Raw genomic sequence first — 26,528 nt, 5'->3', positions numbered from 1 at the left:
TCCCAGGCATGCAAAGCCAGCTCAACATTTGAAAGTTAAATGTCATCCTTCACATCAACAGCCTAAGGGGAAAAACATCACACGCTCACATCGATAATGCAGAAAAAACATCTGACAAAGTCCAAGACCCATTCACGATCAGAATTCTCAGCAAACAAGGACTAGCGGTGACCTCCTCAACTTGGTAAAGAACGACTACAGAAAGCCTGTAGCTATCATCGCGCCCGATGGTGAGAAACCAGCAGCTTCTCAGAACGAGGCAGGGACTTCTCTCGTCATTGCTGGTCTTTTTCACAGAAGGCTGGGCATTCGGTTTACCCAATGCTTTTCAACATCATACTGGACACCCTCCTACATAATTCAGTGATATAAGAAAAAGAAAGAAAAGGTATATAGATGGGAAAGAAAAAGAACAATACCTTTATTTGCCGATGACATGATTATTCATACGAAACGCCCAAAGGAATCATCAGCGTGATACTCCTGACCTAACAATTAGAGAGTAAGGCTGCCGTGTGTAAGGTTAATACACACAAGCTACCACTTCCCCGTGTAACAACTATAAACAAGGGGAATTTGAAATGAAAAGCAGTATCATGTTATCACCCAGAAATGAAATACTGGTATAAATCTAATAAACTATGCACAAGATCTATTTAAGGAAAAGTACAAAATTCTGATGAAGGAAAACAAAAAAAGAACTAAATAAATGGAGAGATAGTCTATGTTCATGGCTAGAAAGTCTCGAGTTTGTCAAGATGTCGATTCTTCTCAACTTGATCTAGTAATTAAACACAAACCCGATCAATGCCCCAGCAAGTTATTCTGTGATTACTGACAAACTGATTCTAAAGTTTACGTAGAGAGGCGAAAGAGGCAGAATAGCCAACACAAGACTGAGGAAGAATGAAGTCAGAGGACTGACAGTTCTTGACATCAAGACTCACTACAAAGCTACCATACTGAAGACGGTATGGCATTAGCAAAAAACCAATCCGTCGGTGGAACACAGCAGAGAGCCTAGAAATAGACACACAGATTCAACTGATCTTTGACAAAGAAGCAAAGGCAATGCCATGGAGCAAAGGGCAGCTTTTCAATAAACGGTGGTGGTAACAACTGGCCATCCACAGGCAAAAAAAAAATCCTCTGAATCTAGACACAGACCTCATACAAATATTAACTCAAAACGGATCCTAGACCATGATGTAACTCACGGAAGGTAACACAGGCAGAGTGTCTGCATGATGGGGGTACGGTAATGACCTCTTGAATACAACAGCAAAGGCATGATCCATGAGAGAAATAATTGATAAGCTGGACCTCATTAAAATGTAAACATCTGGCTCTGCAAGAGAAGACGACATGCCACAGACTGGAAAAAAATATTTACAAAAGATGTATCTGCTACAGAACTCTTATCCAAAAACTCTTAAAAGTGAACAATAAGCAAACAAACAAGCTGCTTAAAAATGGGCTTTAGACCTTAACAAATACCTCACTGAAGGATACCTTCAGATAGCAAATTAGCATATCAAATATCGCTCGAGTCATGGGGGAATTGTAAATTCAAACGTGATACCACTGCCCATCTATCACGACAGTGGTAGAACTAAATCTAAAACGCCGACACCCCCAAGTGCGGGCAAGGATGTGAAGCAACAGGATCTCTCATTCACCGGCCACTTTGAAAGATGGCTCGTGCTTCTCACAAAACTAGGCACACTCTTACTCTCCAGTCCACGACGGGGCTTCTTGGTACTTACCCAAAGGAGCTGGAAATTCGTGTCTACATAAAATGAATGTTTATGGCAGTTTTATCCATAACTGCCCAAACTTCTAATTAGGTGAATGGATTAATATATCCAGACATACAATGTTATTCAACGCTAAAAACAAATGGGCTGTTAAGCCATGAAAAGACATTCTGGAAAAGGCAAAAGTGTGCAGACAGTAAAATGATCAGCAGTTGCCAGGGACAAGAGGGGAGAGAGGAACGAATGGGCAGAAGAGAGGATTTTAGGGCAGTGACACCCTTCTGTACGACTGCAATGATGGGGTACATGCCATTCTACAGTTGCCCAAACCTGAGGAATGCACAGCGGGAACAGTGAACCTGAATGTGAACTATGGACTTTGAGTGGTAGCATAGGTTATGAGCGTAGCTTCACTGGCTGCAATAAACGTACTCCTCTGGTGTGGGATGTTGGTAGTGGGCAGGTCTGTGCGCATGTAGGTTCAGCGGGCATATGGGAACTCTGCCTTCTGTTCAATTTTACTAGGGATCTAAAACTGCTCGGAAAAAATCAAAGGGTAGGTAACCTGACCCAAAGAAGGGATCCATGCACTGTTATACTGCGCATTGTTACCACGAAGAGGTGGAGCTAGGGAATCAGGCCTCTTGACAAGATTTCATCTTGCTAGAGATAATGGGCGTGTCCCCTTGTCCCTGCATACACCACGGTCACTTTTGAATAACCAGCACCTCCCTGTCCCCACAATAGTCAGAGTCCACTTTATGACCTTCATCTTAAGAGCAAATTCATTAAATCTGACCGTGCCAATTCCAAAGCTCCAGGATTTGAGCTCTGGATTACCAAGACCCACCGGCAGTCCTCTCGTCAATCAAAGGTCACCTTCTGTTGGGAAGGAATTATGATCAGACACTGACTTGCCCAGAAGGTGGATGAAGACACGGGGGCCTAGAATCTTCCATGAAACCTCACCATTGCAATATCAAAGCCAAGTTACGCAAGCTCAGCCCTGCTCTGAACTTTCCAAAAGGAACTCCTGAGAGCTTGAATCAAACATCTCTCCCCTGCCCCCTCCTTGAGCAGCGTCAATCAGAAAAGATCAACACAGGCCGCTCTCTATCCTGCCCGGTCAAAGTTCCTTGGGCAGATTCTCTCGCTCCCCTTTTGGGATTGCTGTCCCCTGTTCGTAAAACGACTGCAAGCTGTTTGAATTTGTAAATCACACACTTTTAAAAAAATTTATGTACACTTCATCTTTTCTGTATTGGCATGAAAAATTAAACTTAATAGTGACTCCCTGACCCACTCCCACTACCCACCACTGAAGTAAACATTCCTTACACCACCAGACAATTTACTCTTTATTGATTAAAAATGAAGAAAACATGCAGCAAAATACAAAGTCAAAAAAGGGGGAGTCGTCAAATATTTTACATCTTCCATAATCTGGCATATGTCATAGGGAGGAACCTCCATTTCCTGATACACTATTATTCCATCCTCCAGATTATTAAACAGTTATCAGCTGGCTCTAGGACTTGGTTCAAAACTTAAGCAAAAAACCCCAAACAAATCCAACAGTCATTTAGAAAGACCATACATTTCACAAACAGCATTGGCACATGTTACCTTGTGCTACAGTCCCTACCCCAGGGACCAGGGACTCCTGGGGACCTCAGGACAGAAGTGTACCCTGAACCGCCCACCACTTCTGGAAAGGAGTGAGGTCTCTCACTAGGTCACACGCTGTCCTACCCAGGAAGTTTCTGTTCACTGATTTTCTCAGCATCACTGTGCAGTCAGCAAAGAGAGCCCACCGTCATGCAGAAGAAGAAATAACACTGTCCTAGGGCTGGGTGACGACTCCTAACTCCCAGCAGGGCAAAAAAAGGACTGAAAGAAAAAAGAAAGCCCCAGTTCACTTCTACGGCCATGCCTGACCCACCACAGTTCAAGGGTAGCAGCTGGCTGGAGAAACTGGACCGAAGGATGGGCTGCGGCTCACCCCCAGCCTGGCGCTTCAGATCACCCCCAAACAGAAAGCTAGACCAGTGATGCCACACCCCGTGGATTCCAAGTAGGTTATGATGGGCTTACTTGACACTGAAACAGGCTAGGTTAAGCCACTCACTGGCCTTGACCCAAACAGGGTACCGCCTCCTTTTCAAACTTCTTCCTCCCTCCCTATCCTCATTCCTTCTACCGCCTCCAAAGAAAAGAAAAAAGAAAAGAGAAGAAAAAAGGAAAGAACTAAGCATTTTTTTTCCCGGCAAGCTGACCACCCTCCTTTCCTCTCTCCAGGCTCAGCAGTCTTGCTCACAGTCCTGTTGGGACCGTGGACTTCGGTGTCTGATGCCCTCTCTCATCTGCTTTCCCCCCAACCCCATCTCAGACCCACCCCTCTCCTACTGCCCAACATCCACCCCTTTCCCAACATGCCTTTGCACCCACAACAGGTGAAGTAAGCCCGTGACTGCAACTACAAGCTCAGGGTGACACCAGGCTGTGACAAGCCAACTGTGGGGAAGCTTTCAGAGACGCTCCCAGAGGAAACTAGGAGAGGCAATCCCGCTAGTCACAGACCGATGGCGCTGCGAAGGGCCGGCACCACTGTGGGAGGGGTCCCTCTCCCTCTTCAAGGGCCAAAGCCCCTCTGCGTGTGTCGTTTTAAGGCCAGACTGAGGACCCCTTTGTACACACAGCGTGTAGGGCTGTCTGCAGTTAGACAAAGGCTGACTGTGCAACAGCAGGGAGAAACCGCCCCCGATTATTCACATATTGCATTATGAGTGCTCTTTTTTAAGACCTAAAGAATAATTTACATTACTCCAGTAGAAAACCAAATGAATACTGTCTACTCGGAAGTCCTAAGTCACGGCACATGTGGTTTCCCTTTCCATCTCGGGTCGGGTGCAGCGCAGCGCGGGCGGCCCCTCCGAGGGCCGGTGTGGGCCAGGCGGCAGAGGCAGGCCTCGCTGGCCCACGTGAGCCTCCGTTATTGCTGTAGAAATCTCGGCCTTGCGGTTCCTCAGGACTTGGAGGCCAGGAAAACTGATTTTCACGGGAGGACTGAGGAGCAGTTTTGCTTCAGTTTAATTTTTTCAATTCTCAAAATAAATAACTTCTACAATGATATGAGTGATGATTTTTCTGTCCAAAACCACTGCTGAGAAAATTCACTTTTACAAGCCAATACTCAATGTGTTCTCTAAAAACAGTTTAAAGTTTCACTGTGAAGGATCCAATGGCTGGAGTTTGACCACAGTCGGATGTTCGCACCAGCTGAAGTTAAGGCTAGCACCCCTTTCCGGAGGGAGTAACGAGGGGTGCCCGAGAGCAGCTTCAGTAGAACACTTAGGAAACACCAGGAACAAAACTAGAAGACAGTTTAGGCTGCCTCCATCCGAGGCTGTGCTTTTTCCTAACAAAGGTTGCTAGAATTCACATCAGATACAAAAAAAAAAATCACTAAATTAAATTCTCTGGGCTCCAGCTGAGCAATCGACTTTCAATCGCTACTTCAGTGGGGGCGCAGGGAGAGCCCAAGACGCCCACATCCTGGCGGGTGTGGGAAAACAGGCCACACGAGGAAGCCCCAGAGAGCCGCTCCTTTCCCCTGGTGCCCACACGACACCGAGCGAGGCGAGGAGAGGCGAGGCGAGGCGAGGCAAGCTGAAAGATTCCCCTCCTGGGCCTTGAGGCACACGGGCCACTTCTCAGACGGAGGAAAAGACAGGGCGTGTGCAGTGAGTTTACTAACGGAACTCTTTAAAAGGGATGCTGGCCACTGGTGATCCAACTTTGCTTTCCCTGTGGGAAAGGGGGGATGGCGGCAGGAAGAACGTACAGAAAGGCCTCTAAAGCTCCTAGCTGGGAGGCTTGCTGCTGGGTTCTTTGGCAGAAGTGGGTTCAGGCCAACAGAAGCAACAGAGATGCGCATGTGTGGACTCCCCTGAGGCCTCCTCTTCCAGGGCTGTCATTTAGCTGATGCTGAGCTGGGCAAACCCTATGAGTTTACTGTCATCAGGAATGTCCGAGCCTTCAACACCAGATGCCTAAGAACCAAACAAAATAAGCTGTGGCTATCTATACACAAATTGTGGGTGGCAAGTAAAACTGAAAGGGGGACTCTGGGAAGGCTGGCAGTGGGGGACAGGTCCCTGGGAAACAAACAGAAGGCAGACGAAGGTGTCTCTTCCAGAAAGGATGGGGGCTGGGCACAGATTTGGGAGCCAAAGTGGCCTACAATCTCTCCTGAGAATGGGCAAGGGCTCAGGGTAGAAGGCTGCCTGGGAGGGGCTGAGGAAGGGAGACTCCAGCCCAGGGTCTTGGGGCACTAAATGAATACAACGTATGACATTTTAGAATTCTCATCACCCAGGGAATATGGAAGCTGGTTGCAAAGGCTGCTGGTGTGTAAAAAATAAGGGGAAGGGCCAGACAAATACCAGTTTGAAAGTGACAGATCGATTTGACTGAGGTTCTTCCACAATTTTCTGCAAATTAGCTGCCACTGTAATCACACAAAGAAAGAAAGAATTGAGAAGCTTAGTAAATCCACTTTCAACCATATTTTAAGAACTTAAATGGTAGTTTAGAATCTTCTATGTACAATTAAAACGGAGGCAGAAAAGTAAATCACCTCCCCCCTCAAAGGACGGTATCTTTTAACTCAATTCCAAGTAGCACAAATAAATCTCAAATCATTGTCAAAGGAACTTTCTTTTACACGCCATATTGACTTAGAAAAGATGCTCAGGTTAAAGAGGTATAATCTGCCCATTCACAGACCTGAAAGCCAGAGAACTGTGGCCGGGGACTGTTTCTGCTCTGCCCTGAGCTAAGAACAGTAAACACGACAGACTGCACATGACCCACAAAGCCTAAATTACGATATGGCCCTTCACAGAAAGACTTTACTGATCTGCCCTAGACATTGGTCTTTTTCCTCAGTAGTAAGTATGGCCTGGCTACCTTCTCTTAATTCCTGTTTTTTCCAGGACTAAGTCTCTAAAAATTCCTGCTTACCTCTTAGCTCCACAAGGGTAGAGGTCATCCTCCAAAATGGATGAGACATGGCCAAGCTGACTTTGACTTGGGATTTTTGCCATCAGCTCTCCCAGAGTTTCCCAGAGGGCTTTCACCTAGTGTTACTGGAGGTCGCAAAGCGAACTCAGAAGTGCAATTTTCTTTTTTGTAAGGGATGGTCCCCAATACCTATGATTTCGGCCACGTCAAGAACTATCCCAAGGACCACTGATGCTCAATGGAACCAAATCTGGTACTCTTACCCTAAGTACCAGACAGAGACACAGGGCATAAGGGCAGAACGGATCGGAGTTACCTATGACTAAATCCCTTCCATCGACCAGGCCAGCAGAAATGAGCTCCTGAGAGACACCCTCCGCTGTATCTGCAAGGACAAAGAAGAAAGCGCTGCGTTTCCTGTGCATGCGCGTCACCGCTAACTCTTGGAGCAGGCGCAGGCACTGCCAGACTTCTGTCGCCATATCTACAGCCCCAAGAAGGCAGGTGGGGGTCGATGCAAAGGTAACTTTTTAAGCAATGGTGTCATTTAGAGGAGTTTCAGGCCTTGTTGGGAGAGCAATCGACAGTGATGCTGCAGAGGAAACTCCTGCTCCGAGCGCAACCCTGCACCTGTGCCCCATGCGCTTTGAGATGTGATGACAAGCACGTGACATCTCCAGGGCTCACACAACAGTAGTATTTTTCCCCCTCAGTTAAATCTTGGAAAAGCAGAATGTGATCTCGAATTTTGGGGGATCACACTCCACGTTTTTTGCTAAGGTCATTTCTGTATTATGATGGGCCTTTCTTCGTATCTAGTTATTTTGGATGGTGTCATGTGAACAACAGGTGCGATGAAAAACTAAAAAGATGAAGACAGAGTATCCCCAATTAACCTCGCCTCCAACTGACTCCACGTTGCTCTCCCTCAAGAGCTGAACGCCGAGCCTGTCAGAGGGAGTGGGAGGACCTCAGGAGGGTGTGTGCACACACTTGTGCCAAAGACCAGTGACTTCAATTCATTATCAGACATGTGATTCTGCCTGGTTTTTACAAAGGAAAGCAAACAGCCATGGCAGGTGGGGCCAGTGGACTGAGTGTCGGACTGTGAACTGAAGGGTCATCAGTTCAATTCGAGGTCAGGGCACATTCCTGGGTTCCAGGCTGGGTCCCCAGATCGGGGCCTGTGAGAAGTAACCAACTGATGCTTCTCTCCCACATTGATGTTTCCCTCCCTCCCCTCTCTCTAAAAATGACTAAATCTTTTTTTTAAAAAGTACAGTGAATGTACCTTTGTATGTCTGCGTGTATTCAATAGTTAGTTGCTGATGACACCAAGACAGCAAGAAGATTAAGCATGGCATGAAGGACAGGTATCTGCTTGCTCTCCCCAAACCCGATCCGAGTAACAGAGGCAACGAGCCTTATTCCCGGAAGAAATTCATGGCCAGAAACTATGCACCACAGGCTCAGTTTCAGCCCCAGGACAGAGGAGACTGGAAGCTTTGTTTCTTTATTGTCATGGAGGTCAACCATATCCGGGGATAAGAGCAAGAACTTTGCACTCAGACAGATTTGGGTTTGAAGTCCAGCTGTGCCTCTTCCCAGCTGTGTGAACTGTCAGTTTATTTCACCTCTCTCTTGATTTCACCATCCAAACAATGTGGATAATCATCTTTATTTATCGGGCTGTTCTGAGAATTTAATGAGATAACCCACATTATCAGAACACACGCCTGGCCTACAGTAAACTGTTGATTTAGAGCTATTCTGACCGCTGGTTCGCATTCCAGAGCTGACCCCTGAACAACGCAGGGGCTGGTGAGGGGCTGCTAACGCCAGTGTGGTTGAAAATCTGTGTGCAACTTTGGGCTCCCCTCCGGAACGTAACTCCTACTAGTCTATACTGTGGACTAGAGGCCTTAACAATAACATAAACAATCAATCAATGCATATTTTGCCCATGTATTACGTGTTATAGTCAAACAATAAAGTAGAGAAAAGAAAATGTGATTAAGAAAATCATAAGAAAGACAGGATTCATTTACAGTACTGATTGAAAAAATCTGTGTGTAAGTGGACCCATGCAGTTCAAACCCTTGCTGTTCAAGGGTCAACTGTACTAGGTTTTCCAAATGAGTTAGTAGTTAATAAACTGCACTTTAATTTCATGCATATGACCCCAAACACCTTTAAATGAGAAACATTTTGTCATCCTTTAACACAGCAAAATATATCTCAAGGGCAAACCCTCACAACAGAGCTCAGGGAAGAAACCGGGAGGTGTTTGGATTCACTGTTTCTGATGACTCACCTCTCCCAGGAGTAAACTCAAATCGAATGTCATTTAGTTCTTTTTTGGAATTCCTATGAAAAAAACAAAAAACAGATTGTGTAAAATCAATTTTGAATTTATATATACGACTCTGCCAACATTCAACAGGAAGACTGGGCCTCAGGAAACACTGCTCTGTTCCCGCAGAACACGTGCCCGGTCCTGATGGGATAGGAAATCTGCAGACAGTTTGGACAGGACTCAATGGGTGGGTAGAACCAGGGCAGTCTAAGAACACGGGAAAATGGCTGGGCCCATAAAGGCAGCAGAGTCAACATGCAAACCCACAGATTCAAACACGTGATGGGCGAAGAAGTTATAGCAATCACTACACACACTGAGACGATCCAGGCTCCCTGGAAGCTCTGGCTGAAGGTGGAGAAATTAGAACATCATGTCTAAACATGATGTTCTGGTCATTTAATCTAAAGGTAGATAAATATGTCTGATTCCTTGAGACCCAAATTTTATCGCAACAATGCAGAGGGCTTGTGTCTCTTTGACAAATACTTGAAAATGTTACTGAAATTCTGCTCAAAATACAGCTACCCACCTCCAACACAACCTGCCCCCANGAGACGATCCAGGCTCCCTGGAAGCTCTGGCTGAAGGTGGAGAAATTAGAACATCATGTCTAAAGGTAGATAAATATGTCTGATTCCTTGAGACCCAAATTTTATCGCAACAATGCAGAGGGCTTGTGTCTCTTTGACAAATACTTGAAAATGTTACTGAAATTCTGCTCAAAATACAGCTACCCACCTCCAACACAACCTGCCCCCAAGGGACTCTGTCCCTTGCACAGCCCTCTCTGCACCTGTACCCAGACCTGTGCTTCTGCACCTGTACTACCTGGAATTCGTTTTTACATAATTCAAATCAGCGTCCGACCTAGGCTTGAGTATGGAGTGAGGCATCTAACTTCCTCTTCTCTCGGTACCCTTCCACAAGAGCTCAGAGTGCCATACATAGTCTGCTGACCACATAGTTGTCCCATTTGGTCTTTCTGAAAGCTAACTAAAATTAAGATGAAATGTTCAGCATCACTTTACTGATATAACTGACATGCCAAGCACACACATCTTTAAAGACAGTAACATGCTAACTGGTCAAAATCTCCTCTGGTCATTTAATTTCAAAGTCTTCATCAGTGCGAATCAGAATCTAGCCTCCCCCTCCATAAACAGGACTGCAATGTAGTGGAATTTCTGTGCTGCCTACTGACTGCTATATCAAAACAAGTTCTCAAAGAGAGCCAGAGGCATCCTTTATGTACAATTAAAACGGGATGAGGCCACTAAGACACCCTGTTAACTCAGAGCTATTTGAGATGAGACGAGGTGCACTGAGTGGGCTTTTCTGTAAAAGACAGTCAACCAAACCTGCTTTCTTCACATTTATGCTACAATTTCATTGCTCTTCGTGGTAAAGTCAAAACGTTCTCAAAACAGCTCTTGTTACCTCTATCTCTAATAATGGTCCTAATGAGAAGAAGACCAGGAATTCATAAGTGGAAGGTGGAATGAGTCAATATAATTGAGCGAACTATTTTGAAAATGTCAGTAACAATCAAAGAAGGCCTGAACCACTCAGGCAATGCTTGTGAAACTCACTGTTTTTCAAGTGCATTTATGAGTAGGACAGCAATACAACACTCACAGCTATTCTGACGAGCATGCTCTCAGATCCTAATTCAACTGCCTGCAGAGGGAGAGGGGATGAAAACAAACAGATCGCCAGCTAGGGCACTTCCTGTGAGCAACGTGTCACGCCCCGCCATGCAGCACCAATTTAGAGAACTTGCCGGAACACAGAGAAACAGACGGAATCGATGCTTAGAGGTTCTCCCGTTCCTTTCTAAGAACCGGGCCTTTGTGTGACCTATCACAATCAGAAAGCAGTCCACTCTCAGGACAGTTCTCTCAGGGTCTGCGGCATTCACACGGACACAATCACAAGACTAACTCCAGAGAAGCCAACTTAGTGCTGCTCTCCTAAAAAGTGCTCCACCACAATGGACCACATTCCTGAACCTGGACTACGAATACTGCAAACGCACAAATCGGTCACTGTGAGTAGAGAAACCACTGAGAGACTGTATCAGCTGATCTGTTAACACCCAGGTCCTCACAGTGTCCCTACTATTTCCACAGGAAATAATACACCTGCGAGCAAACAGCACCGAATGCCAGGAAGACACACGGGCCTCTCTGGTTACTCACGGGTACACACACTGCCGGAACAAGGAATGACTTCTGAAGGGAAGACAGTGTACTCTGTGTACTCAGAAAACAAACAAAACAAAGATGTCACTCACCTTAATCTTAGCACTAGACTGATGGGGATCTTGGTTTCCTGTGAGTCTCCTCCTGAAGATGGAGCCTGAAAAGCATGGAGGGGCGGCAAGTCATTGCCCGGACAACGAAGCGTGCAGGTGACCAGTGGGCATCTGCAGGGGAAGTGTCCCCTTGGCGGCACTCCTCTGGGCAAGGCCACCTGAGTCCCCAGGACGCTCCCCACTGTGAGGGCACATGCACTCCAAGGCAGCAAAGGAGCCAAGTGTCAGCCCAAGCCACACGCAATTGGAAAGATAATTCTCAAACCCACATGGAAGTCCATATGGAGAAACATTTAAATTCTGTATTTTTTTTCAGATCCCTGTTTCTCTCTCCAAGGGTGAAAAACACAAAGCTGGGCTTTTCCCTTTAAAAAACCTGCCAGTGTATCACATGGCAACACACAGGCAGGGTCTGACCTGGCTGTCCCTGGGGACAGCGGTTCCTGGTCCTTTAACAGCCAAACTAATCCCTCCTGAAAACTGACATCTCCTGCTTACTGGAGGACGTACATTCCATGTAAGTTGTTTATAAAACGAGTCTGGTCTTTGCATCCCTTTTCATAAGACAGCTGCATCTTTTCCCATGTGATGGGCAGCAATGGACAGCTTGGGTAACGAATGGGTTACAGGAAGTTAGCACTGTGACAAACTGGACGTGCTCAGTGGTTTTCAAAGGCAGACCGCCACTGGGGTGTCAGAGAAAAAAAAAAACCAGAACTTCCATTTTTATTTCTTTCCACCTAAAATGTTAGGGGAAAAAAATGAAACCTCTAACTTCAGTGCGTGAATTGACGCTGAAACCCTTGCTCTAACCATGGAGCGCAAGGGCCCACGCTACGTGGAGTAGCTGAGGTTTCTTGAGGAAGGACCGGCAGCTGCACAGTGTGGGGGCTCACAGTGGGGCCCCGTGCCCAGTCTGTGTGCGCCTGACTGTGTGGATTTGCAGATTACATTACCTCATTTTCATAGAATCGACCCTTACAGCACTGACAGATATCTTAAAAAGGGTAGTACCGTGGACTGGAGGCAGTATTACTAAATAACACAAACATGAGTCAACAAAGAGAGAGCAGCTAATGATTTCCCCAGTGTCAAGATAATTCTGTCAGCTGCATATTGAAGTTAAACATAATGAGGATCTAATAAAAAGCAAACAAATTAACTCCCAGATTTTTGATGTTTGAAATGTTTTCATTGTTAACTTTTTTTTTGGGGGGGGCATAAAAACCAGTGTGATTCTTGTAAAACTCTCTTATCTGCATACATTTAAAACTGCAAAAAACCAATTCTAACTTGTCTCAAAATCTACTAAGATACTGACCTTATTTCATTAGGCTGTGTTCTACATTACTCTCTGCTTTCTCCATCTTCCCAGAAAGCTAACTGTGAACACGTGGCCCTGCATTACCTGAGCTGTCTTTGCCGGCTCTGCGGGGAGTGGGAGGGAGACCTGAGTTGGCTGTGCGGGCTTCTGCCCGGCTGGCTGAGGTAGATGAGCAGAAACCTGTTCTGGAACTTGAAGTAAAGTACCCACGGGATCGGTTGTTGGAAACAGCTGTAACAAGAGCACATATAATGCATGTCTTTGAGTACCATTCCGTTCAATGCCACTGAACTACGCATTCTTTCGTGGCTGGCTTCTTTCACTTAGCATAGGTTCTGAGGTTTAGTGATGCAGTTCATTTTATTATATTTATTTATTTTTTAAAGATTTCATTTATTTTTAGAGAGAGGGGGAGGGAGGGAGAAAGGGAGGGAGCGAAACACTGATGTGCCAGACAAACATCCATCAGCTGCCTCTGGTATGTGCCTGGACTGGGTACCGAACCTGCAACCCAGGCACGTGCCTTGACTGGGAATCAAACCAGCGACGATTCACCTTGTGGAACGGTGCCCAACCAACTGAGCCACACTGGTCAGGGCTCACATATATTTTTAACTACATCTACTCTGTCCCCTTTGCCCAGAAAAACAGAACGTCCAAAATACAGATTTAGGTATGCATTACAAACTTACAGAAGCTACATTTTTCTGTGTCTAGGGACTACCTATTACTTTTGAAGAAAGACATTAACCAATAATTCCTTAACATAAATGCTTTTCAAAATGGACATGAAACTTTATAACTAACATAGACATTATTATATTATTTTACATGTTTGAAATTTTTTGTAAATTTTAATTCTGTAACTTGAAGAAAAAAAGTGAGTGAAAAGAAATCAATGCAATGGTCAAAACTGAGAGTTAAAAGAGAAAAAGAATTAGAAGGGCAATACAAGAGGTCTAACAGCTCAGAATATATTAGCAGAATCAAGGAGACAAGGAAGTAAAGTTTTGTGTTCATTTAGCTTCACATTGAGGAAATCAAACTACTTGTTTGCTCTGGATTTTGGTAGAAAAACAGAACTTTATGACCAGTTTTCAAAATGTTAATATAATTATTAACACTATCTCAAATATATGTTTACCAATAATAAAGACAGAAAAGCTGTACAAAAGCCGTACAAAACGGTGTGGGGAAATTAGAACCTGGTGCATTGTGGGTGGGAACGTAAAACAGTGCTACCACTAGGGAAACCAGGACGGTGGTTCCTCAAAACACAAACTAGAGTTGCCATGTGATGCGGCAACCCCCTCCCGGGTGCAGGCCCAGAACGGAAGGCAAGGGCTCCAACAGGGTCTGTGCCGCCATGCTCACGGCAGCTTCATGAACCACAGCCACAAGGTGCATGCAGTCCAGAGGTCCACTGACGGACGAGTGGACAGACGCGGGTGTACATACAACGAAGTCTTATTCAGCCTTAAAAAGGAAGGAAATTCTGACACACGTGAACATCGAGAGCACTATACTAAGTGAAGTAAGCCCGCCACAAAAAGGCAACTACTGTGCAACCCCGCTTACGTGAGGCACAGGGAGCAGTCAGATCAGAGACACGGTGAGCTGGTGCTGCCAGGAGCTGGGGGAGGAGGGACTGAGGCATTACTGGGCACGGAGGTTCGGGTTTGAAGGATGAAGAGAATTCTGCAGATGGTGGTGGTGATGGGTGCCTAGCAGAGTGAATATACTCAATGCCACTGAACTGTACGTTCAAAAAATGGTGAAGGTGGCAAATTCCATGTTATGCATATGGTACCATAATTTAAAAAATCAACAAAAAGGAAAGAGGACGAGAATGTAAGTATGAGCATGGAAGAAGCTATTTAGGCAAAGGAACAAGCGGACTGAACAGAAGAACTCTGGATAACCCCTGAAATACCCCCTCATTCAATTTCAGAGAAACTAAAACTAGTCAAGGTAAGTTAAGTTAGAGAGCAACAAATAATCTTAAATTCTCAGTAATTACAAAACCAAAAGTTACTTCTTGCACACACGTCCTGTCTCCCTCTGGCCAGCAGAGGCTAAGTTAGGTATCACCTTCATTCAGGGATGTAGGTCAGGGTGGCAGAGGCCAGGAAAGAGGGAAAGAGGGAGTGGCTCCTCCCTCTGCTCACATTTCATTGGCCAGAGTAACTGCCACGGTCATGCATAAGAGCTCAAGGGGCAGGAAAATGCAATTCTATCATGTGCCAAGAAGAAGAGGAGCCGGAAGTCTTAAGGAATAGTAGTTCTAATATAAATTGTCAGATGTGGTCTGTTAATATGCTGAAGCACAGTATTTTCAGCCTTAAACAATATAATACTATGCACACAAATCCTGTGCACTACTGCGTACCCAAATTGTATACTGTGCACACAAATGAAGTGGAACAAATAGTTACATTTAAGTATAGGGGCAAAAACAAATTGTTTTAAGAACATCTGATCTGTGCCATCGAACCAAATACTGAGCTCAGAATGCAGAAGGCCAGATGGACAAATGCATGACAGAATGCACTCAAGGAATGATACATTGTTCTGGTAATGAGCACAACGCAGGCCAGCTGAACAGGGTTCTGGGTAGTAGAATTTTCTATCACACTGAGGCAGCAACTACAGACCAACGAATCTACTTAACAAGAGAAGAGGCTGGGGAAAAATCCAAAAAGTAAAGATGGCATATGACAAAATCCTGGAAAGATTAATGAAAAATGCTACTTTTCCTTTCAAGTGGCCAAGCGAAACAAGTAATTCATAAGGTCAAACCAGCCAGGAAGAACATTCTGGGGCTGTGGGCCACCTTTTAAAGTAAGTGCAGTAGCACCGACCTGCTGCGAAGAAAGGTCCGTTCCAGCTCGGACTCGCTATCTCTGAATCCGACTCACTGAAACTCTCATTCCCATACAGGGACATATAAAGCACATGGTTAACATCAAAACCAAACCCGCACAAAAGCCCGTATACTTTAACAATTCAAAAATCCCAACCACTTACCTCAGAACTTGATAACTCTTTCACTCGGGGAGACTAAAAGAAATACAAAAACAGAGGGCTTGTTAACGCAAAACTCAGGTTACTTGCAGCCCGTTCCACACTGCACGGAACATGGAAATGCAAGTCAAGTCCATTGCACTCTGATCCACACATTAGCTCACCGGCAATGCCAGTGACAGTTCTCTGAAAAAAGAAAACTATCATGAGACTATTGTATTACTTTTCCAGGTGGCCTATACTTGCAGTATTCGAGGATATCACAACTTGAGGTTTATAAGCAAACACAATGAGACTGAATTCTCAGATGATGAATTTTCAAAGTCCAACTCTTTCTACTAATTATGAAAACATTATGTGCATAATATCCCAGACTAAATGTCACCATTCAAGTTAATTATGTAATAGTACATTCTCAACACAAGTAATTCTGACATTGGGCTTTTTTAACAAGGGGTTATTTATTCATTTTTAAGGACAGCGGGATGACAGAGGGAGAAGGAAGGGGAGATGCACCCCACCTGGGGCCCAGAGGCAACACAGACATGCGTTCTGGCCAGTAATCGAAAAGGGGACCTTCCGCTTTGCAGAACGATGCCCAACCATTCGAGTCCCACCGGTCAGGGCTGATGATGGGCTTTACTGGGGAAAACTCTTGAACCAAAGTTGAAAAACCAATTATAATCTGCCTTATGAAACTCTAAACTAACTTCATTTAATAAATCAGAGAAGTGAGTGGTAATTCTGACACTACTGGAGAATAAGCTCTAACAAGTATCAATTTATGGTAAATTCTACCAAGTGTGGATTTAGACTACTTAAAAGGTCAGCTTAGGTTTGTTTTAAAATGTTCATCACCATTTTATTAAGGAGAATCGAGGGTTAGGTAATACTAATGTATCAGAGCAAATAAATGGCCAACCCAAACCTTTTTTTAACTTTCTGTTTAGAAAAAACATCAAACTCACATAAAGAATAACACAAAGAGCACAGCATACCCTCCACCCAGACTGACCCGTTAACAGCCTCGATTCCTCATCTGCTTTATTTTTTCAATGTTCATATTCTGTCTTTTAAATATATACATATATACTATACATAATATATGTGTATTATATTTAGTATAACACACAGAATATACTTATAAATATGTAAAATATATATGTAATTAATCATATTGTTCCTGTACCACTTGAGAGTAAGCTGCATGTAATAGCTGTTTGCCACTGAATGGTCACCGTGTACTTCTTACTAGGGACATTCTCTTACGTAACGTTACTGAAGTAAACAACTTCAGTAAATACAACAGTAATACTTTTCATCTTACTTATCGTCCATAACCCCACAATAGCCCTCTGTTCTTCCTCCAGTACAGGGTGTCCTGCAGGAGCATATATTGCAGTCAGCCGTCAGGTGTCTTCCGATGGTTTATACCTGGCACGTAAATATCCTCTGAGAACCCCCTCCCCGCTCACACGCTGTATCTGAAGGCAATGCTTCTGTCTGTGGTCCGTCTGACGGTCGCCTCCTCATTTAGACTGCTCTGAATTCCCAGCTGGAATTCTACACACGGGGTTTCCTTCCTAGAGTATCGTATCTTAGGGAATCACGTCTGCCCCGCATGAGTGATGCTCATTTTAATCGTCTACTCAGGGCATTTTCTGGTTTCTCCAGTGTGCAAGAACCATTCTGTCCCTTGCAACCCAAAGCCACTCTGTGGACGGGCACTTTAAAACCCTGTAAGTGCACTGCTCATCGCAACTTCCCCTGTATCTGGCATCTGCTGAGGCTCCTTGCCTGATCTAACCTTTATGATTGCTTCATGATGGATGCAAAATGATAATTTTCCTTCTTCAACACTCCTCAACATTTACCAGTCAGTACTGGCTGGTCACAATAATGAAAACGCATACCTTTCTCCCATGTATTGCTATGAACTCAGAGATTGCTATTTTTCAAATTACTTATAATTTATTATTGTACTTAATGATTTTGATGGCTATATTCTGGCTAATTTGGCCACTGGGAGCCCTGTCAACAGGGCTCTTATATTATTAAACTTTTTTTTAAGATTTTATTTTTATTATTTATCTTTAGAGGGGAAGGAAAGGAGAGAGGGAGAGAAATATCAATGTATGGTTGCCTCTGGAGTGTTCCCTGCCAGGAACTGGCCTGCAACCCAGACATGTGTCCTGACTGGGAATCATCTGCAATCATCTGGTTCGCAGGCCCGCGCTCAATCCACTGAGCTACGCCAGCCAGGGCTATTATTAAACTTTTTGTTTCAATAACAGATATCTTCTTTTTGACAAAAAGAAGGTATCCCAGATTCATCTTGTGCATTATCTGTGTGAGCCCGGGCATCAGCCGTTTCTCCACGAAGCTTTCATTCTTGAAAGCAGGCAGAACTGCCACTACCCGCTGCCCATCCCACACAGGGTTCTGAAAGGTCAAGGTTGTAATGACCTCAAACGTCATGTCTCCTACACACTTTGGAGACTCCAGTAATATGGAGAGGAAGCTGTTTAATGTTTGCATTAGCTCACTGATTCTCTTTTCATTGTTTAAAAAGAGATTTTTTTCTCAGTTTCATTTTGCAATTTCTATTGCTAGCCTTCAAGTTCATTCATCATTTCTTCTACAGTGTCTAATTTGCTGCTAATCCCATCTTATTTATTTTCCATCTCAGGCATTGCAATATTCTATAAATCTGATTTTGTGTGTGTTTGTTTTCTGTTCTTGGGATTGAGTCCTAACAATCAACCAGAGGCATTAACTTTAGGCAAGAGCGATAAAACAATAGAAAGTAAGACCCTGTCTTCACTGCTTCTAGCAAGAACTAACACATACACCGTCAGCAATATCGTCATCATCCAGGCATACCAATTAAAGAGATACACTATTACTCTTCAGGTAGAAGATGAGCAGACCTCAGGAACAAAGTTCTACTATTGTTAGTCTTTCAAGTTCACTAATCTTTTCCTAGCAATGCATTAATCAGGCATTAAACCTACCCAGTGTATTATCTCAGACATTGTAGTTTTCGTCTCTAGATTGCATCATTTGTACATGCCCTAGATATTATCATATTCAAACAGACCTGCCAGCCCACTTTCCCATGGAAAATCAACTGGGCTCCTATGTTGGTAAGCTGGTCAAGGAAATTCTGTCACTAACACTTGCATTTCTTAAACTTTGGCTGGGTAGGCTGACCAGAATCACGGAACACAGTATTATCGCAGAGGCTTCAGACAAAAAGGCAGAGCTCTAGGTAAAGCACAGTGTCACAGACTTACCCTGAGCTGTGAAATTGCTGCTTTCCCTTCCTCACTCTCTTCGTCAAATTCATCATCACTCCACTCCCAGCCACCGTCCTCTGTCTTATGAAGACGGCCACTGGAGCCTGGCACTCTCCGAACCTGCTCGCAGGAAGAGAGACGTGCATCATGGTCATGTAGACATTTATTATATAGAAAAGTCAATCATATTTTCCTCTCCTTATGCTACTTCAACGCGGTAAGCAAATAATAACTTTCCCTGTGAGTATCCTCCACCCCTCACTGGCTCTGTTTACAATCTTGAGTCTTTCCTTACTCACAACCACTGACTTTCCCTGTATTTCTATACTCTGAACTTGAACATCAGCCGGGTCCTCCTTAGGTGAAGTCACAGGTCAAACGAATATTTTCTTTTTAATTTTAACTTTTAAAATCACAATTATACCTGCCTAGTTTTAAGAGTAGAATAGCTGTGAAAGTTTTGTTCAGAAAAACAATCTCCTGCCTTTCATCCTTTCCACCACAAGCAACCATTTCAACCCATTTTAACTTGTTTTGGAATTTATATTTCTCTCTATATATGACGTGGTCTCATTATTACCCTTTAAGGTTTCTGGTTTTAAGAACTACCTATTGAATTTCCCAGTACAGAAAGCGAGAATTTAACCCTATTATCAATCCTCTACTCTTTTCTTAAGATACACTGTAATTTGGGTTAAATCAATATTCAGTGTTTACATAACCTGATTACAAGTATATAACTGATACAGCTGAGCCTTACTGTACATTATAGTTACCTTCCTTTGCTACATTTTCGTTCTCCCTGGAGTTAATATTTGCCTATTTCTACGTGCTTGTCGATATTTACTCCCCAATTCTCTCCCAGCTATGTAAATCTGCTCTGAGCACATTAACATGCATCGGGTATTCTGCATCTGCATTATCTTCCTGAGGAAGCCTCCCCCTAGAGCCTCGTCTCTGCTCCCCCTGGAAAGGTTTCACACCAGATCTGCTGCCTCAGATCTCACACTACCATTACCCAGAGGCCCCTGCTTCCTGCATCACGTAATTTCTCTGTTCTTGGTTTAAGCACTTCCTCCACTATTAGCATGCATTTACTCACTTACTAAAGCCACGCATTTCTGAACATATCTTTATTGCATCTCCACATTTCACTTATAGCTTGTCTAGTAAAAATAGGTCTGGGTTAGAATCCTTGTTCTTTGATAATGTTGAACATAACTACTCTGTGGTGGTCTGGTTTCCAGAGGTGCTGCTGAGGCCATTCGGACTGGTGAACCTGTCTGTCATCACACCTCCTACTACCTTTTTGCCTCCAGAATTCTGAGTTAGCACAGCAGTGGGCCTCAGTGTTGGTCTATTTTCATTCATTATGCTGGGTACTTAGGCTCTTCCAATCAGGAAATTCATGACCATCAGTTTAAATTTTTTTTCAGACAAAATTTCTTCAAGAAGATTTTCTCTCTCTTGGGTTTTTGTTTGGTTTTTTTGGTTCTCCTTTCCCAGAACTCTTTTTATTCATCTGTTGAACCATTTGAATGATCCACTAATGTTCTTGTCTTTTTTCTCCTGTTATCTACTGCTTGGCTGCTTGGCTCTGTTTTCTGAGAAATTTCCTTAACTCGACTCTACAGCTTTGCGCTGAATTTTTTCATTTCTTCTTCGATGTTTCAGTTTCCATGAGCTTTTTGTCAGGGTGCTGCCATTCTCTAAATGCTTCTTTTAAACTAACAGCTTTATTGAGATATAAGTCAGGTAGCATATAATTAACCCATTTAAACTATACAATGCAATGATTTTTAGTTTATTCAGAGCTGTGAAACCATCTCCACAATCAGGTTTAGATTATTCTCATCACTCCCTCACCACCCCCCACCCCACCCTGCAAAAAACCCGCATACCCATTCACTACCCTCTATCAACTACCTGCTCATTTACCTACAACCCTTCCAGGCCTTCGCAACTGCTACTCTGCTTTGTCTCTACACACTTGCCTAGTCTGAGCATTTCACATAAATGGAATCATACAACGTGTTGTCTTCTGTAACTGGCTTCTTTCAATTGCCATAATGTTTGAAAGGCTCATATCTGTTATGGTATGTATCAGTGCTTCATTCCCCTTTATTGCAAAATAATACTTTTATACAGATACACATCTTACACGTCCATTCATCAGCAGATGGACTTTCAGGTTATTTACACTTTTTAGTTTACAAACAATGCTGCTAGGAACATACGTGTACACACTGTTGTGTGTACAGGTTTTCAATTCTCTTTCAGATGCCGAGAAGTGGAACTGCAGGGCGTATGGCAACCCTATTCAGACTTTTGAGGAATAGCTGAACTCCTTTCTAAAGTGGTGGCACCATTTTACATTTATTTCTATTGACGTGTGAGGGTTCCAACTGCTCCGCATGTTTATCAATACTTGTTGTCTGTCCTTTTCGGTGCACTCACTCTACTGGGTGTGAAGTGGAATCTGCGGCACCTCTGCATGGTGGGAAGAAAGGGCCCAACTGCACAACTCACTCTGGAAGTTGCACACAGAGACTCACGCAGGTTGGAGTTCACTCATCAAGTGTCTAACAGACTTTCCCTTCTAGTAGACAGGGAAGGAACACTGAGGCATTCAGTGCACCAATGAATAGTTGATAAACGAACATATCAAAGAATGTGAAAGGACTGAAAGACACTGAGCAACACTCATACTGTTAACAAAGTATTACTTAACACACACTTTCCAAATGCAAATCTATTCTAAGCAATTTCCCAGGAAAATGGAGTTAAACACCCTTTTACCTTTTTAGCTCTTTCAAAAATGGTTGGTGCTCTCTGCAATATTTTTTCTTGAAGAAATTCTTTATTCTGGAGAGGAAACATAAGAGTTTTCTTCTTACAAGATTTTATTGAACAAAAAAAAAACCTGACAAAGAAACATTCACCAAAATGAAAATGTGACCAAGTAAATGTTTTATAAAGAAGTCCAAGGAAAGGGCCCACTCTTCCATCCTGAAGCCCCGTTAGGACACCACTACCAAGGTCTACAAACTGACACAGCGCTTCAGCGCACGGCGACGAGCCATTTCCATGACAAGTTTGCTTTTTACCGGGTGTCCTTTGAGACCACGGTCCCACACTTCCAACTACAGTAACATCCCACTCGCCTGCCTCTGTGGGAAATGAGATGTTTACTCACTTACCTGAAATGAGAGCTCGGTATTTTTTACAGATTATATTCATAATGGCAAAATTTAATATTCATTGTTCTAAGTTCACCCTATTGACATTTAAAAATAAATTTACATATTCTAAAGCATGCATCTTAATTACCAAAGACTATATAGATCATGCAATTATTTGATCTATTATCGTTCTTCACAGCATAGTCATCTTAAGAAAATAAAACTTCTGAATGGTAAACCTAATTTAGTAACTAAATTAGGAAGAAGATCAAATGAATACATAAAATTGAAAGTTAGAATTCCCACTCTGGCTGATACGACTCAGTAGACTAAGTGGATGGAAGGTCGCCAGTTCAACTCCTGGTCGGGGCACATGACTGGGCTGTGGGACAGCTTCCAGTTGGGAGGACGCAAAAGGCAACCTAAAGATGTTTCTCTCCCTCTCTTTCTCCTTCCCTTCCCTTCTCTCTAAAGAATAAATATATCACCACCCGATCGCGGTTCGATTCCCAGTCAGGGCACATGCCTGGGTGGCAGGCCAGTTCCCAGCAGGGGACTCACGAGAGGCAACCATACACTGATATTTCTCTCCTTCTCTCCTTCCCTTCCCCTCTAAAGATAAATAAATAAAATCTTTAAAAAAAGAATAAATATATCAAATCTTTCAAAACAAGTCAGAATTTCCTACCTTTGCCTTTTGGAAAAATTTGTGCCTCAACAATTCCGCTGCTGTTGGTCTAAAACCAGAAAAGAACGTTTTTACAGTTAATTCAAGTGTGATGTGGGGTGTTAATCTTCAAAAATAAGAAAATGATTTCGTAAGCAGTAAGATAAAAACTCAGTGTATTCCACTCTCCCTAACCTGCTAAAAAAAAAAGTAGGATAAACTTGGTACAAGACGTTGTCTACAGTAAAACTCATAGAAATGTCCTGATAATAAGTATCGTAGGTCTTTAACAAAATCATTAGTGAAATGTTTCTTCTGGAAGCATGACTTCTTAGTGGCTTCTGATATATTTTCTATTTGATATTATTTCCCAAGAAGTAGGCTAGATAATGTTTACTTAACAAGGTGTAAAAATACATCTAATCTCACAAAGTCCTCCGCTTCTTTCTATGTGGCTAGCTGCTAGCCGTCAACATAGGTGATGCACAGTTTTAAAAACAGATTTCACCCTTTCTCTGAACAAACAGTATTCTAAATGTAATGGATATTCCCCCAATTTAATCTAAACTCAATTTTAACTCAACTATACTTACTTCCTTCATTTAAGGCATCATTATCAATTTTACAATTTTTTAATGAGTATGATTGAGAATAAAGAATAAACAGTACTATAGATAAGAGTTGGCCCTGGCTAGGTAATAATTGTGCTTTCTAATCCTGTGGTTTCCTGCATGACGTGGTTAGTATAAATTCAGACTGAGAATATCTAGGCCAGAGGGCTTGATTATTCACGAGAGATTTTTGCTATATCTTTGTGATAATGGACAGATTTTGTTTGCTTTCTGGTCTATCCTTTCATTCAAGACCCTAGTCTCAGTTCAAAATTCCGACTGGGCCGACCCATTATCTCATATCCAGTCCCTGCATAGAAGTGGGAATGAACAGTGTCCCACTGTGGACAGCCACAGAATTAGTTTGTGATAGTTCTTCTCTCATTTATGGTTTCCTCATTTTTTTGACATCTGAGGACTTCCCTTTATTGAAAGCTCTTGTCTGGATTTTTTTTTATTTGACAGATTTATCCAGAACTTCTGGGTATTAATAACAAGAGAGTTCTGTTACTTCAGTCAACTAAGTTGGCAGAAACCAAGTAGTCCCTATCTTTTATACCAGTTTATTGAGAAAGAGAAAAAAAGTCCTAAAAACAGAGGTTTGAACTTTGCTCCCTATTATCCCTTACCCTTTCCAATATTTCCGACAATAAATTCTGAAGACCCATGAAATACACTAACGTCATTTATTTTGTTGATCATGAGAGAAAGCAAAGAGAGAGTTTTGGATTCAAGCCCCAACTCTATGACTAGACAGCTGCTCAACCTCAAAGACAAAAGGTTGTCCTCAGGATCTTCAAGAGTCTACGATTCCGTTTAATTCACAGATATACACACATTAGATGATCATATGTATTCATCTGCTTGTCATCCAGTCTGTCTAGTGTTAACAAGATAAGCTCTTTGAAGTTTTGGTCCACTTATTAAAACATCTTTCCAATAAGGAAAGATTATTGGACATATATTTACTATGTATATTTATTTCTCTTATTAACATTATAAACATTATTTATTTATAACTCTTAAACGCACATTGAAAGTGACCCCTCCCACTAACTTGATGTTTTATTAGAGAATTCACAACATACAAATATGTAATTATAAGAAATTAGCAGGAAAGAGCAGAACTATTTAGGGTACATTGTATACTAAAAAGTATAAAGTACTTTATTCATTTCCAGCCTAGGGTAATGATCTCTGTATATTTTTTATAGTTTATATTTATTTCTTTGTATATTTCCTATCCATGTATTCTAGTTACATATTAGATGAAGAGAAAAGTACGCTTTATCCCATATTTAACCTTTTTTCTGGATCCTTTTGAAGGCACAATGAAATCATTTTTCTAAATGATTTTCCATATTTTTTCAGCATCTCCTTATCTTGAACACCAGTTTCCAAAGAAGGCGGGTCATTTTGCAGTGTCAGCATCAAAACCTGTAAGATTTTCAATATAATAAAAATTCCTGACAATTCAATTAAATATTGTGGCCAAGATTTTTTTTATAGAAACAGTCCCCAACATACAAGAAGATTTTGTTTTCTGAAAGTTCACATCTGGACTGGTTTTTCAGAACCCGGGTCATGCACATAAACAGTACCCTACCAAAAGCCGGCTTCCCAGATGACGGGCCTACCAGGGCTCCACTGCGTCTGCACAGTATATCCTTTGGTTAGAATCCTCTCTTCACATCTTCTGTCCCCACTCCTATACTACCAAACTATCTTAAAAAAATTAAAACTGCAGCAAATTCAGAGTGTAAACTTGCTGACTTTACCTATCCACGGCTCTGTTTCAACCTGACGCCTGGTAATCTGGCCTTCTCTTCACAGCGCTCCTCAGAAACTTCTATCGCAGGAGTAACTAGTGATGTCCTAGTCGACAAAGCTAGGGCCTTATCAGTTCTCATTCTCCCCCCCCCCCCACCCCCCGGAGCAACTGACAGTCTTCACTGCCCTGCCCATCTCTTCCTGCTTCGACGTTCAGGGTCACATGCTAGCTTGATGCACAGAGGTGGAGGTAACAAAGGTATTATTTGTGTGGTAGAACTGGGGGGGGTTGTGTTTTTCAATACTGTTGAATGTTTTTATAAAAGCATCAGCCATTTTCCTAAACGTAAAGTCAATAGTGAAAAATAAAAGGGGGCTACAGTTAGAATTATTACTTGCTTTTCAGATTTATATTTACTGAAACAAAATTACTAAGGTTGGTGATACTTCTTATTTTGAGCAACTAGGTTAGCATGTACGTGTCCGGCAATAATCAGAGGAGTCACTGCCTACAATGGATTAAAAGTAATAAACCTCATCCTCCCTTTGCCAACCTCAATTTTAAAAATAAGCCATTTCTTTGGCCTTGCAGTTATACTAAAAAAAAAAAAATCCTTCTTAAAATGTCATGAAAGTGGAGAAATCTCCACTTTCTCCTAGGAGTCCTTAATCTTTAGGAAAATCATGGCCTTAAAATATCACTAATCTTCCACAGATCAAAACTTCACCCATCAAACACTTATCTGTGTGTGTGTGTGTGTGTGTGTGTACATGTTTTGAACAGGAAAGTAAAGAGGTTTTTTCATAATACACTTTTACTGGTTTCGTTCCTCTTCTACACTGTTAGAGCCTTAAAGGTCCCCAAGTGCACCACAATCACAGGATGTGAACAGTATCAATATGACAACAATTCCCGATGGTGATTTGCCATTTTACACAGTCATAGTATATCAGAACTTCTGGTCAAGAAGGAGGCACAGGTAAACACAGCTCACCTCCTCACACAACCAAAGCAAAATCACAGCTAACCTACAGAACAAATATCACTCAGAACTGTCAGAAAATCAAAGTGGATGGAAGTCTGAAAACTAAGAAATTAAAGAAACCACATTCATCCAGATGAGCAGGAGGAGCGAAGGGGCAGTGATACAAAGATACGGAACCAGCCAGTCCCAAATCCACAAGTGGTGGATATA

At 42.8% G+C, this 26,528-nt stretch overlaps 1 protein-coding gene across 1 annotated transcript in view; it reads right to left on the bottom strand.

The window, feature by feature from the left end:
• Positions 1-3,102: 3,102 nt before the first annotated feature.
• Positions 3,103-26,528, bottom strand: part of OXSR1 (oxidative stress responsive kinase 1) — a 74,951-nt gene continuing 51,525 nt past the window's right edge. Inside the window, exons 8-18 of the mRNA XM_037030370.1 lie at positions 24,866-24,999; positions 22,973-23,021; positions 21,902-21,967; positions 19,100-19,222; positions 15,807-15,839; positions 12,864-13,010; positions 11,435-11,499; positions 9,097-9,149; positions 7,099-7,167; positions 6,203-6,267; positions 3,103-5,809 (exon numbers count right to left, since the gene is read on the bottom strand). Of these exons, the coding sequence (XP_036886265.1) occupies positions 5,735-5,809; positions 6,203-6,267; positions 7,099-7,167; positions 9,097-9,149; positions 11,435-11,499; positions 12,864-13,010; positions 15,807-15,839; positions 19,100-19,222; positions 21,902-21,967; positions 22,973-23,021; positions 24,866-24,999 (879 nt within the window). The 3' untranslated portion in view covers positions 3,103-5,734. The remainder of the gene's footprint in view (positions 5,810-6,202; positions 6,268-7,098; positions 7,168-9,096; positions 9,150-11,434; positions 11,500-12,863; positions 13,011-15,806; positions 15,840-19,099; positions 19,223-21,901; positions 21,968-22,972; positions 23,022-24,865; positions 25,000-26,528) is intronic.

The sequence above is a fragment of the Sturnira hondurensis genome, unplaced genomic scaffold, assembly GCF_014824575.4.
Source record: "Sturnira hondurensis isolate 20B ecotype Veracruz unplaced genomic scaffold, ASM1482457v3 Scaffold0020787, whole genome shotgun sequence".
NCBI lineage: Eukaryota > Metazoa > Chordata > Mammalia > Chiroptera > Phyllostomidae > Sturnira > Sturnira hondurensis.
This window is presented reverse-complemented; position numbering and strand designations above follow the sequence as displayed.